Below are 12,955 nucleotides of genomic sequence, written 5' to 3'. Positions count from 1 at the left end.
GAACTTCTATTCACTTTGGCATGTTGCTTGCTGTCATCCTAGTTCAGCTCATGTTTGAGCAGTCATGTTGGTGAGAGATTTAATTGGTGCAGCTTCTGATATTACTTATTCAGAGACACACTCCGACAAGAAACTATGTTCTGGCTCTTATCATCTTGCCCATCCCCTTCCACAGTGTTCCCTGAGCCTTAAGTGTGACAGTATTGTGTAATTGTATCTTTTGGGACTCTACAACTTGTATTGTATCCTTTGGGGCTCTTCAACTCTGCCTTTTGATTGGTTTTAGTTTTCTGTAGCAGTCTCAGTCTGCTGCAAGAGAAGTTTCCTTGATGAGAGGTGAAGACTAGATTTATTTGTAAGTATAAGGACAAGGATTTATAAATTATTGTTAGGGATTATGATGGTTTAATAAGTTAACAATTGTAGGTTAACAATTAGTTAACAATTAGTGAGATGTTAGTTACAGTCAAGGTATGTGTACCACTACTCCATCCTTAGGGTTATCATGCCATGCTGGTCATTGATGTGGTTCATAGGTGTCATAGCTAGTTAGGACTGTTGGCTACCTCCCTCCTTTGTAACATTACATAATGCTTCAGGTACCATGAAAGCTAGTCATCAGAGAAGGGACATTGAGATCAGTTCCCACTCAGGGGTGTCTCTGTCCTGTTTCTGAAGGGCCTGGTCTCTTCAGGAATAGGATCTATTCCTTCTACCTCTTGAGGGCACAAAAGGTAACAGCAATAAGCTGTATGTTTGGGGAGTCTTTTAGACAGCCCTGAGCAACAATTCAAAAGACAGCTTGTCATGTCTGGTATTAGCATTTTTGCTAGGTGGTCTGTATCTCTTGCAAAAAGCATCATCAGCTCAAGTGAGAAAAGCTCATTAAAGCTATATATGTATATTTATATACAGAATTATGTATATTACAGTGGAGTTTTTAGGTAACCAATTAATAGTATGGTTCCTTGTGGCTTGTTCAGACATCCTTATTTTATTTTACTCTTCTTTCCCTTTTCCTCATTTCCCTATCAGATCTCTTATATACTGTTAGTCACCTTTACCTGAGTCCCACCTTTTTCTATACCTTCCTTCCTCTCCCTCAGGGGCACCTCCCTTTCCCACTTTAAATTTTATAAACTTGGTTAAAGGCTTTACCTTGGTCTTGAATTTTATAGCAGACTTCATGTAAAGCAAAAATAATTTTTTGCTGCTCAGGATTATAACCGTTTGTAGCAAAGACAACTTTTCAGAAGCAAAGGCATTTTAATGAAGCAGCAGGTACCCTCTGAAATCAGATTTGTTGGTTAGCCAGAAAAACCAGGACATATGACTAGTCTTCAGAAAGTCACATTAATTCTCTGGTAGATGTACTTTGAGATACAATTCTCTTGTACCTTTTTTCAGCCTATACCTTTAAATCAATCTCACCATCATAGCTTTGGGAACAAATAATGTAGCTGAGAAAGGAAAATTATGATCATAATTAGCACTTATTTAAAAGATGGAACTAAGGAAAGCGGAATTTCTGTGTTTTTTATTAAACAAGAGATTTAGAACTTAAAAAGCATGATATTGGTATGAGTCATCATCTCTGAAACTGAAGATGAATGTCATGGCTCTAGGTTGAAGAAAAGATTTTTTCCCCTCCATTTAAGTCAAATATGTGAATGACTCTAATGTTCAGAAAGTGAGAGGAGGCAGAGGAGATGTCTCAAGGGTTGACGTGCTTAACAAACAAATATGAGTACTGTAAGTCTTAGCTCCAGAAACCAGGTAAAAGCTGAAAGGGCATGGGACCACTTGTAATCCCAGCAGGCAAGTCAGCTACCTGGACTAAGCAATCGGTGAACTCTGGGTTTAATTCAGAGACCCTGCCTCCATATAAAGAGTGAGAGCAATGGACGGAGACACTGTACATCAATTTAAGGTCTCCACACTCAACATGCACACATACACACATATCACACACTACCAGACTGTCTTGACCTGCCAGCTACCCAAGTAATGACATGGAGACATTTTATTAATTGTGAATGATTTAGGCCTTAGCTTAGGCTTGTTCCCAACTTGCTCTTAAACTTAAAATTAACCCATGTGTGCTAATCTACATTCTGCCTCCTGGTTTGCCTCCCAATACTCAGTCCTGGCACCTCGCAAATCCTTTGAGCCCAGTTCTTTTCCAGAATCTCCTACTAGTTCAGCTTGTCATTAGACCAATCAGAAAGGTGAAGTGGGTTTGGCCTAATGCTGCTAGTGTTATGATGTTAATTTTGGTCCCCAAAACTGCTTACAAGTGTGTGCATATAAGAGACACTGAGGAACCCTGTCCCCAATCGTCTCCAATTGGTAAATAAAGATGCCAACAGTCAATGGCTGGGCAGGACAGTCAGAGGCAGGACTTTAGGATTCCCAGGCTTGGGGAGAGAGAAGGGAAAGAAAAAAAAGAATCGTCATGAGAGGGGCTTAGGATGGACCAGCCATGTAAGAATTCCAAGTGGCCACTTCCCCGATTGGGTTTGGGGTAGCAGAGATGAAATATAGATTTTAAAGATGTTAACTCCAGAATACCGGAGGGGAGTTTTTGCTAGCCTCAGGAAGGATTAGAAGTGCCCAGCTAGTAAAGGCATGTTAAAATTAATTGGTGTGTGTGTGTGTGTGTGTGTGTGTGTGTGTGTGTGTGTGTGTGTTTGCATGTGTTTCATTCGTAAATCCAAATAGCTCTTGGGCAGGTGCGCGCATGTGACCCATGTGGAGCACAGAGCAGTTAACAATTACTGCTACAGAAAAGTACCTTGGGCAAGTGAGAAAGGACAGAGACACATCTTTATACAGTGTAAACACACACATACACACATATACATATGTGTATGTTACAACATTTCAACCTTTAGCATATAACAGGCACCATACAAGTATGTTCAAACTACAAATAAAGATGTTTTAGTTTAAATTATATCAAAATTTGATAGGAACACATTGGTTAATTGAAAATCCTTCATCTTCTTTATCATATCATCTGTCTGCATATGTATGCATGTATGTATAAGTATTGATGTATGTGTGTATCTCCCCAAAAAAATTGAGAGGAAGAACAGTATGACCCATAAAATAGTATCTTATTGCAGTGCTCAAATCACTTTCTTCCTCTATGTTTCATATTATAAAAGAAAATAGTCACTGTTTTTTATAATTTTCAATATTCTCATAGGCTCAGAATATTTAGGGTACTGGTTTTGGGGGGAGTTGTTTGTTTGTGTTTTGGTTTTTTGAGAGTTCCTTTGTGTAGCCCTGGCTGTCCTGGAACTATCTCTGTAGATCAGGCTGTCCTCTAACTCAAGAGATTCAGCTGCCTCTGCCTCTCAAGTGCTAGGATTAAAGGTGTGCCCTGCCATACCCTAATGTTACCTAGACCAGTCTTTCACTCATGGAGAATGCTTTAAGTAAAATCTTTTGCAGCTAGTCATCATGGTTTTGTTTGATTATTTTAGTAAGAAACATCATTTTTATGAGGCAGCACATTTTCTTCTTATATGTTATTATTATTACAGTCAGGATGTGTTTCCATAAGACTAAGCCAAATCTGTTTCTTCTGAAATAAGCTGCTTCCATCTTCTATATAATGGCCTTTCAGACATGTGAATGCACAATCCTATTTCACATTACTTAGTTCCCTCTCAAAGAAAGTGCCATTTATCCCTATAAAAATATTAAATGGTATGTTCGTGTCCATTCTCAGAAACTATTATTTGCTGTAATGTCATTATAATTGTTTATTCCCAAAGCTACTATAGAGAGATTGATTTAAAACCAAGATTAATCTGGCACATTTGCCAAGTGCCTACCTTGTGAAAGGATTTGGTAGAGCAGTTGCCAAGCCTGGATAAAACAAGAACATTTGATAAGGCACTTAGTTACAGATGCTGTCAGCTTTATATCAGCTTTGACTTAACTGTGGCCTCTCCAGCTCCTTTCTCATTGTTCTTTGATGCTAGTGTCGCCCTGCCTGCAGTTTTTGTTTATTTACATTTGCCAGTTATCTTCAGTCTCTGATCTTTTGAGGCATTTCCTTATAATTAACAATAAAAAGAACTTGAGCTTAAAATTGAAAGGCCTATCTTCCATACACTTGAAATGTTATTATTCTGTTTGCTTTAATAGAAGGCTTGCATAAATGATTAACAGGATTTTTTTTTGCTTCCATCTTAACTTTCATTAATTTATACAACTTGCTTCCATTTTTCTTAATATGTTTTTATTCACCATTATATAAAGAGGTTATCACACTTGACCCTGCATCCTCATATTCAAATAAGATTTATATATACTGACAGCTTTTGCCTGAAGGTAGACTATAAAAAATGGTGTCTTTCACCATATGAATATTATGGTCACTTAGAAAAATAGTTTAAAAATGAAAACAACATGACCTTGAATATCTCCCTATGTCTGTCAACCTCAGTATCTTCTCCTATCCTGCCTATATAACAGCATTGTGAAATTAACTCATAGGTGTGGAAGTATATTGTTCTTTTAAAACACAAGCATTATTGTCATTAATTTTATTTCTCAGTGTCAGTTGATTATACATAGAGAATTATGTCTGAAGCATCAAGACAGATTATGTTTTGCAGTTTTACTATCTGATCCTTGAAAAATTAATATACTCTCATTTCTGTTTAGTAAACTGAGAAAATCAGGAGGTTTTCTTCCTACTCTAATATCTATTATTTTAATGTCATTTACATCTTATTTAAGTCGATATCTTGATCTTCAAAAGCAAACTCAGTTTTTATTGGTTAAAAGTTAAAAAGTCAGAGACCAGTGACATGGCACAGCAGGTAAGAGTGTCTGTCAAGCCACACACAAATAAATAAATAAATAAATAAATAAATAAATAAATAAATAGGTTTTTTTTTTTTTTTAATCAGTTGGGTATAGTAGTTAATGCATGTAATTTCAACACTGGTGGTAGGGTGTTCAGGTCAGTCCAAGCTACACAGTGACTATCAAACCAACTAGAGATGCATAAGCAGACACAAAATGAATTTTTAAGAAGTCTGGTGAAGGCCTGGCAGTGGTGGCGCACGCCTTTAATCCCAGCACTTGGGAGGCAGAGGCAGGCGAATTTCTGAGTTGGAGGCCAGCCTGGTCTACAGAGTGAGTTCCAGGACAGCCAGGACTACACAGAAAAAGCCTGCCTCGAAAAACCAAAAAAAAAAAAAGAAGAAGTAGTCTAGTGAAAGAACTATGAAGCAGATAGAACATAGGAAAATATTAACACTTGTTAATATTTTAAGATGAAATGTTTTATAATTTTAAATGAGTCCTAAAAGGAAAGTAAATTCATGGCTTGTAAACAAGTCCATAAGTTCTGTCTAGTCAAAATATTAGTTTCCATCAGATTTTAGGGTTCAGAGTCATATTGGTTCATTTCTCATAGCTATCCCAAACATCCATCTGTGCAGGTTTTGATAGTCGTTCCAGGAAAATCTTGACCTATGTCTACTCCATACCCTGTTTTCTATGCTTTTACACAAGAATCCAGTCTCATAAGAATCGTCCTTTCGTTATATATCATATGTTCATCAAAATAAAACTCATACAACTATTTCTCCTTGGGCTGGAGTGGAACAAACTCTTAATGAGTGTGTAGAAACCATAGTTCCAGCCAGTGCTGCCCTTTACTCTTCTGTCTCACTTTAACACTACCTTGCTCCCTGAATATCACTTTCTTTTTCCATAAAACTGTCATGCTGTCCATCCAGCCTAACATGCAGTGTACATGAAATCGTAAGTCCTCTAGTTGTTGCCATATGTGAATCTATTAAGCCATCATCTTTGATCACCAGAAGTGTGCTACACAAGTAGTCAAAGATGGGAAACAGGAAGATGGAGAAGGACAAGACCCAGATGGTGGGCCCAGCTGTGATGCTAGACAAGATGACATTTCCAAACTGAGAAGCAACCATTTTATTCATCTTGTAGCCACAATGTGGAAAGTAGTATTGAGCATTTTCTTTAAAGCAAGATAAAATTACAGTAAGAATTTGGGACAAAATCTCTTGTAATTTACTTCTGCAAACTAATTTTTCATGTGGACCATTGATGATTAAGTGATCACACAGACCTGTTGTTGTTGTTTGTGTTGTTTTGTTCATTTGTATGGTTGTTTTATTTATTTATTTTTTACAAAATAGGAAAAAGTTTCCAAAATAATATGAAAGGAATAAGGAAAAATCACTGGAAAGTATGCTTCTTTGAAATCATCAGTTAGCCAAGACAGTCCACCTACAATATTAATCCCATGATCAAATGTGTGTCATTGATGCTTTGTTTCAAGATACTTTTCAAAATCCTGTATAGCCAGCATGTTATAAATGATATAAGATTGGTAAAATTAACTAATGTTTCCTTGAATCAGCACAAAATTATGTTAAGTTGATATTTACTTGAACTACAATCTACATGGTAAGGTGTTATTTCTACCACATAACAGAATGATTTGCTGTATTTTTCCTTAAATCAAAATGAAAAGGACTGATAAAATCTGTTTAAAGTACTTAGTTCAGTGCAACCATTCTTCCATGTTTGTCTAACTAGTTTAACTTTAAAATCCACTTTACAGTGGATTTGGTTTTGTTTTTACTGTGGGTTCTTCCTTCAGTGAACATACAAGTACTTCTGTACATCTAACTGAAGACCTGCAAATGTCCCTATATTGGTAGGCAGAACCTCCCACAGGCACTTTCCAAGGTTTATATTCATAGATTCTCCTTGGGAGGTTGCTTCTGAGATCCAACAACCCCAGTGATGCAAGCAGGAAAATGTGCCTTGCCTTTTGGACTATATACTCTATAAATGGATTTAAACCTCAACCTCAGATCACCTCTGAACTTTCAAGAAATAAATGTCTGGCGTCCTAAAATTGTACTTTGCCAGACTATTGGATAAATGACAACTAACCTTTCTGAGAAACATAGATGTTCTGGTTACTATTCCTAGTGTTTTTATATATTGTATCATTCAATGTGGTAACAACTCTTTTATCCTTACTTTACAGATGGAAAACTGAGGCAAAAGAGGTTTATGAACTTGTCTAAGGCTTAACATTTAGCAAGTAGCAGCACCAGGATTTAAGCTTAGGCAGTCTCAATCCATCTGGCATCAATAACGTTCTGCCCCACTCCTTTATCAAGTAGTTCATTAAGGTGACTGGATATCCAGCTTCACAGACATGGGAGATTTGGGAAATACATTCAATCACTATAAAAGGTATCTTTGTATTCAAACACTTTTTACTCAAGTGACCTTAAGCAAAGGAGGAATTCTGGGGACATTATAGTGTTACCACATGGAACTCAAGAGAAAGAATGGGGTCTAGGTATAGATGGACTAAGCCAACCCTGGAAAATGAGAAGCCAGGCTTACTTCTTGGATGTCTGTGTCAAATGTCCATGAAGGACAAACAGAAAGTAAAACACTACTCTCTTCCAAGTAAGATGTTCTCAGAAAAGGAGAGTGTGAGCTGGATATAAAGCACCTATTCTCCCTAGAATTCAGCTGCACACCATGGAGGGCCTGGTACACTTACTTGCCTTCTTTGCTAAAAGGAATCTGCTTATCCTCAATCCCCAGTATTCATCTTGTCCCTCTACTCTTACACAGTAGCCCATATCGCCTGCCTTCTTTTTTTCCTATCCTTTCTTTCCCCAACAAGGTCCTCTTGGCTCTTCATAGTCATTGGGTTTTTCCCCTCCACTTCTTATTTGATAAACCTCATATTTTTAAGCTTGAGGGAACTTCCAAAATCTTCTTATCCTACCTAATCATTTCTGCCACGCCCTTCACTCTAGCCAGGCCATAGTCCATTCTGATCTGGTAACACTGTAAGCTTAGTTGCTCTTCCAAGGCTCTCGCCAGTGCATTTCCTTTTGTTTATAAAGCCCTTTCCCATTCCTTTCTGTCAAAGTCTAGTCCATTTTTCAGGGCTCCAAGACACTTGCTTTAAAGACTCTTTGTTCATTTGTTGTTTGGGTTTGTTTTTTGAGACAGTATCTCACTATGCAGCCCAAGCTGGCCTCAGACTTAACAGTGAACGTCCTGCTTCAGTTCCATGAATGCCGATATAATGGGCATGAACCACTGCACCTGACTTTCTCTAAAGTCTTATGTGATCCTGTCAACACTTAGGGTGACCATACTTCTATGTCCAGGAATTTCAGGACATATGACTTTCAGTACATGGGATATTTGTAGGTAAACCAAAGTACTTCAGACATCCTACAGCACCCCACTGTCTCCTCAACTGTATTGTTTGAACAAAAAGCTTTGTGAAAGTGCCAGAAGCTACTACTTCAGCATTGTATAAGGTTCTTTTTCTGTTAGTATTTACACTCTTAATTGTAGAGACCCATTTGAATCCCACTTCATACAAAACACATTATTATGTTCACAATAATGTAAGCCAATAACATTTTAAAGTAGTTTTCAGTTAGCACTGTTTCTTTCTTTCTGTGTTAACATATTTGTCTTTATTATTCCAGCCCAGATGACTTACTCAATGCCTTGAATGAGGGTATCAGCCGTGCTGATGTCATCATCACATCAGGAGGTGTATCCATGGGGGAAAAGGTATGGAAAAATAGACTCATGGAACTTAGTCACTTTATGATTTTACCTTTGATCCACTATTGTGGTTTTGGTAGTGTTTTGATTTGATTTCTGCTTCTACAGTAGAACACTCTGACCCAAAGCAACACAGAGATAGAAAGAATTGGTTGCCTTACACCTCCAGGTCCATCATTCAAGGGAGTGACTGCAGGAACTCAAGCAGGAACTTGAAGCAGAAACTATTAAGGGATGCTGCTTGCCGGCTCAATTGCAGGCTCATACTGAGCTAGCTTCCTTATCTAGCCCAGGACCACCTATCAAGAGAATAGTATCACCTTTTGGTTGGGCCGTCTTACATCAATTAATAATTAAGACCATCCCTCACAGAAATACCCACAGACCAACCTGGTACAGACAATTGAGACTCCTTTTTCAGGTAATTCTAGGCTATGTCAAGTAAACGCTGACCATTAACAATAATACTAGGTAGGCATCTAGTATTCATTATCAGAATCCCACAAAGCTAAAAGCATGACAGCTTCAGGAAGTGCTGATCTTTCTAAAAGTGATACCATGGAACTAATCAGGGTGTTTATATCAAGAGTGTCCTGGAAAATCTCATAAACTATAGAGTGCTTTTTGCTCATACGTTGGAGACATGTTTTTCACTTACTTTTACATTGGGACTTCCTTTATATGTTATATTTATGCCCAAGATAAAGATCCACCTTTCTTCAGTTTGAACATGACCTTACAGAGGCATCCATCTTACCACCATATTCTTCAGCCTCTGCTCCCAACAAGAAGAACCAAAGGAAGAAGTTCCTTTTGCCTTCTTTAAATGATTGATAATTGCAATGAAAAAATATACACATATGTATTACTATATGACTAAGTATTTTATACATAGTATATCTTAAGCTTATATAAATCTCAGTTTAAGCATTATACTATCACTAAGTTTGTATGTCTTAATAAATTGTTAGCTTATGATTATTAGACTTATTGAATAATGTTACTAAGGTAAAATATTCCTTGCTATAATCAAGTTTATGGTTTATCTCAAAAGTATTTTAGAAATGTTGTACCTATTTCTAAATTTTCTCCTATCTCATAATAATGACTTAAATTTAAAAATTACAAAGTCATCATACAGTTTTATAATAAATTCATATTTTTTGAGTCAAGGTTTCCTATAGCCCAGGCTAGCCCTGTACTTGGTATATAGCTCATGATGATCTTGAACTTCTGGTCCTTCTGCTTCCAGCTCTAGAGTGAGATACAGATGTACTACCATGCCTGGTTTTTAAATTAATATTTTCTAGGAGCTAGAGTATATAAAATATATAATTGTATATGTGATCTTGGACCCTGCACCCTATAGTTATGAAATGGTCTAAACTTACAACCTATCCTGGTCCATGAATTATTTTGTCTCTGAAAACAAATTCAGTAACCTGAACAGAAAATACCTGCATTTTCATTCACAACTTTGATTTCAGACTCTTGAGAATAGATTTTTAGCTTCCAAAATCCATTAAAAAAAATCTTAATCTAAGACTATTATTTCAAATGATAGCTTGAAGGAGTGTTAATAGTGTCGATATGTATTCATGGTACACATAATTAGCTGTGGTAAGTCTTTCCTCAAAGTCTCCCACAAGCCTTTAGCACCAGGTAAAGCATAGAATACAGACATCTCATGAAACCCAAGGACTACACTGGGAATCTGTACTGTGGGAGCACTATAAGAAATGGTTTGCAGCATGTTTTCACTATCAAGTTGCTGTTAATATCACAAGTGCATACCCTAAATTCAGGACTGTTTAATGTTAAATGTATTTTTAGGGATTGTTTTATACAGAATTTATCCTAGTTTCTAAGGAGCTCATTGTGGGATAATGCTGCTAGGCAGATCTAATGTTTGTCTCTCCTTATACCTCTACAGAGGCAAAATCTTATGTACACACAGGCATGGCAGTTGTGTCGAAAATGTTGTAAGCATAAGATGAACACATCTGAATCTAATCTATTAGTGCTAACAAAGATATCATCTATCTTAGAGTTTTATTTAGAAGTAAACAAAGCTAATATAATTAGGCACTCTGGTTTTCTTTATTCTACTCTGTTTCAAGATTCTTACACTAGAACTTTAATTCACCAGAAAGAGACTTTAAGATAAGGATACCTCAAACTATTCCCAAGACCTCAGAACATGATCTTTGTCCTTATCGCCTAGAGATTTACTGGAAATGCTAGGGTCGGAGCCTGGCACATCCTCACCAGCATCTGCTATCACCTGAGTTTTTTATCTTGGCCATTCTGACTTATGTGAGGTGGAATCTCAGGGTTGTTTTGATTTGCATTTCCCTGATGACTAAGGATGTTGAACATTTCTTAAGGTGCTTCTCAGCCATTCGAGTTTCCTCAGTTGAGAATTCTTCGTTTAGCTCTGTACCCCATTTTTAATAGGGTTATTTGGTTGTCTTAAGTCTAATTTCTTGAGTTTTTTGTATATATTGGATATTAGCCCTCTATCCGATGTGAGATTGGTAAAGATCTTTTTCCAATCTGTTGGTTGCTGCTTTGTCCTATTGACAGTGTTTTTTGCCTTACAGAAGCTTTGCAATTTGATGAGGTCCCATTTGTCAATTCTTGATCTTAGAGCATAAGCCACTGGTGTTCTGTTCAGGAACTTTTCCCCTGTGTCCAAGTATTCAAGGTTCTTCCCCACCTTCTCTTCTATTAGTTTCAGTGTATCTGGTTTTATGTGACGGTCCTTTATCCATTTGCACTTGAGCTTTGTACAAGGAGATAAGTATGGATAAACTTGCATTCTTCTACATGCTGACCTCCAGTTGAACCAGCACCATTTGTTGAAAATGCTGTCCTTTTTCCACTGGGCAGTTTTAGCTCCTTTGTCAAAGATCAAGTGACCATAGGTGTGTGGATTCATTTCTGGGTCTTCAATTCTATTCCATTGATCTACCTCTGTACCAATACCATGTGGTTTTTATCACTATTGCTCTGTAATACAGCTTGAGGTCAGGGATGGTGATTCTTCCAGAAGTTCTATTATTGTTGAGAATAGTTTTTGCTATCCTGGGTTTTTAGTTATTCCAAATGAATTTGAGAATTTCTCTTTCTAACTCTGTGAAGAATTAAATTGGAATTTTAATAGGGATTGCATTTCAGCAAGTTGGCCATTTTTACTATATTAATCCTGCCAATCCATGAGCATGGGAGATCTTTCCAACTTCTCAGATCTTCTTCGATTTCTTTCTTCAGAGACTTGAAGTTCTTGTCATACAGATCTTTCACTTGCTCAGTTAGATTCACTCCAAGATATTTTATATTATTTATGACTATTGTGAAGGGTGTCATTTCCCTAATTTCTTTCTCAGCCTGTTTATCCTTTGAGTAGAGGAAGGCTACTGATTTGTTTGAGTTGATTTTATATCCAGCCACTTTGCTGAAGTTGTTTATCAGGTTTAGGAGTTCTCTGGTGGAAGTTTTGGGGTCACTTAAGTATACTATCATATCATCTGCAAATAATGAAATTTTGACTTCTTCCTTTCTAATTTGTATCCCTTTGACCTCTTTTTGTTGCCAAATTGCTCTGGCTAGGACTTCCAGTACTATATTGAATAGGTAGGAGGAGAGTGGGCAGCCTTGTCTAGTCCCTGATTTTAGTGGAATTGCTTCAAGTTTCTCTCCATTTAGTTTGATGTTGGCTACTGGCTACTATGTGTAGGTATGGGCCTTGAATTCCTGATCTTTCCAAGACTTTTACCATGAAGGGATGTTGAATTTTGTCAAATGCTTTCTCAGCATCTAGTGAGATGGATCATGTGGGTTTTTTTTCCCTCTGAGTTTGTTTATATAGTGGATTACATTGATGGATTTCTGAATATTGAAGCATCCCTGCATTCCTGGGATAAAGCCTACTTGATTATGATGGATGATTGTTTTGATATGTTCTTGGATTCAGTTTATAAGAATTTTATTGAGTATTTTTACATCGATATTCATAAGGGAGATTGGTCTGAAGTTCTCTTTGTTGGGTCTTTGTGGGGTTTAGGTATGATCGTGATTGTGGCTTCATAGAACGAATTGGGTAGTGTTCCTTCTGTTTCTATTCTGTGGAATAGTTTGAAGAGAATTGGTATTAGGTCTTCCTTGAAGGTCTGATAGAATTCTGCACTAAAACCATCAGACAAAGAATTTTCAAAACTAGTAAAAGACAACAAGCCAGAGATTTCCAGGAGCTATAGAGAAACCATACCTAGGTAATCCTGGCCAAAGTCCTGAAAACCCATAATAATGAGCAGTCTCACCAAAG

General features: G+C 37.1%; 1 protein-coding gene across 20 annotated transcripts in view; it reads left to right on the top strand.

Annotated features, from left to right (window-relative positions):
• Gphn (gephyrin) overlaps nucleotides 1–12,955 on the top strand; it is a 410,619-nt gene that overhangs the window by 378,521 nt on the left and 19,143 nt on the right. For all 20 annotated transcript variants that reach the window (XM_076921909.1, XM_076921924.1, XM_076921922.1 and 17 more), the window contains one exon: nucleotides 8,547–8,634. In XM_076921909.1, coding sequence (XP_076778024.1) covers nucleotides 8,547–8,634 — 88 coding nt within the window. The remainder of the gene's footprint in view (nucleotides 1–8,546; nucleotides 8,635–12,955) is intronic.

The sequence above is a fragment of the Arvicanthis niloticus genome, chromosome 23, assembly GCF_011762505.2.
Source record: "Arvicanthis niloticus isolate mArvNil1 chromosome 23, mArvNil1.pat.X, whole genome shotgun sequence".
Lineage (NCBI taxonomy): Eukaryota > Metazoa > Chordata > Mammalia > Rodentia > Muridae > Arvicanthis > Arvicanthis niloticus.
The sequence above is the reverse complement of the archived record's forward strand: the minus strand, read 5'-3'. Positions and strand labels throughout refer to the sequence as shown.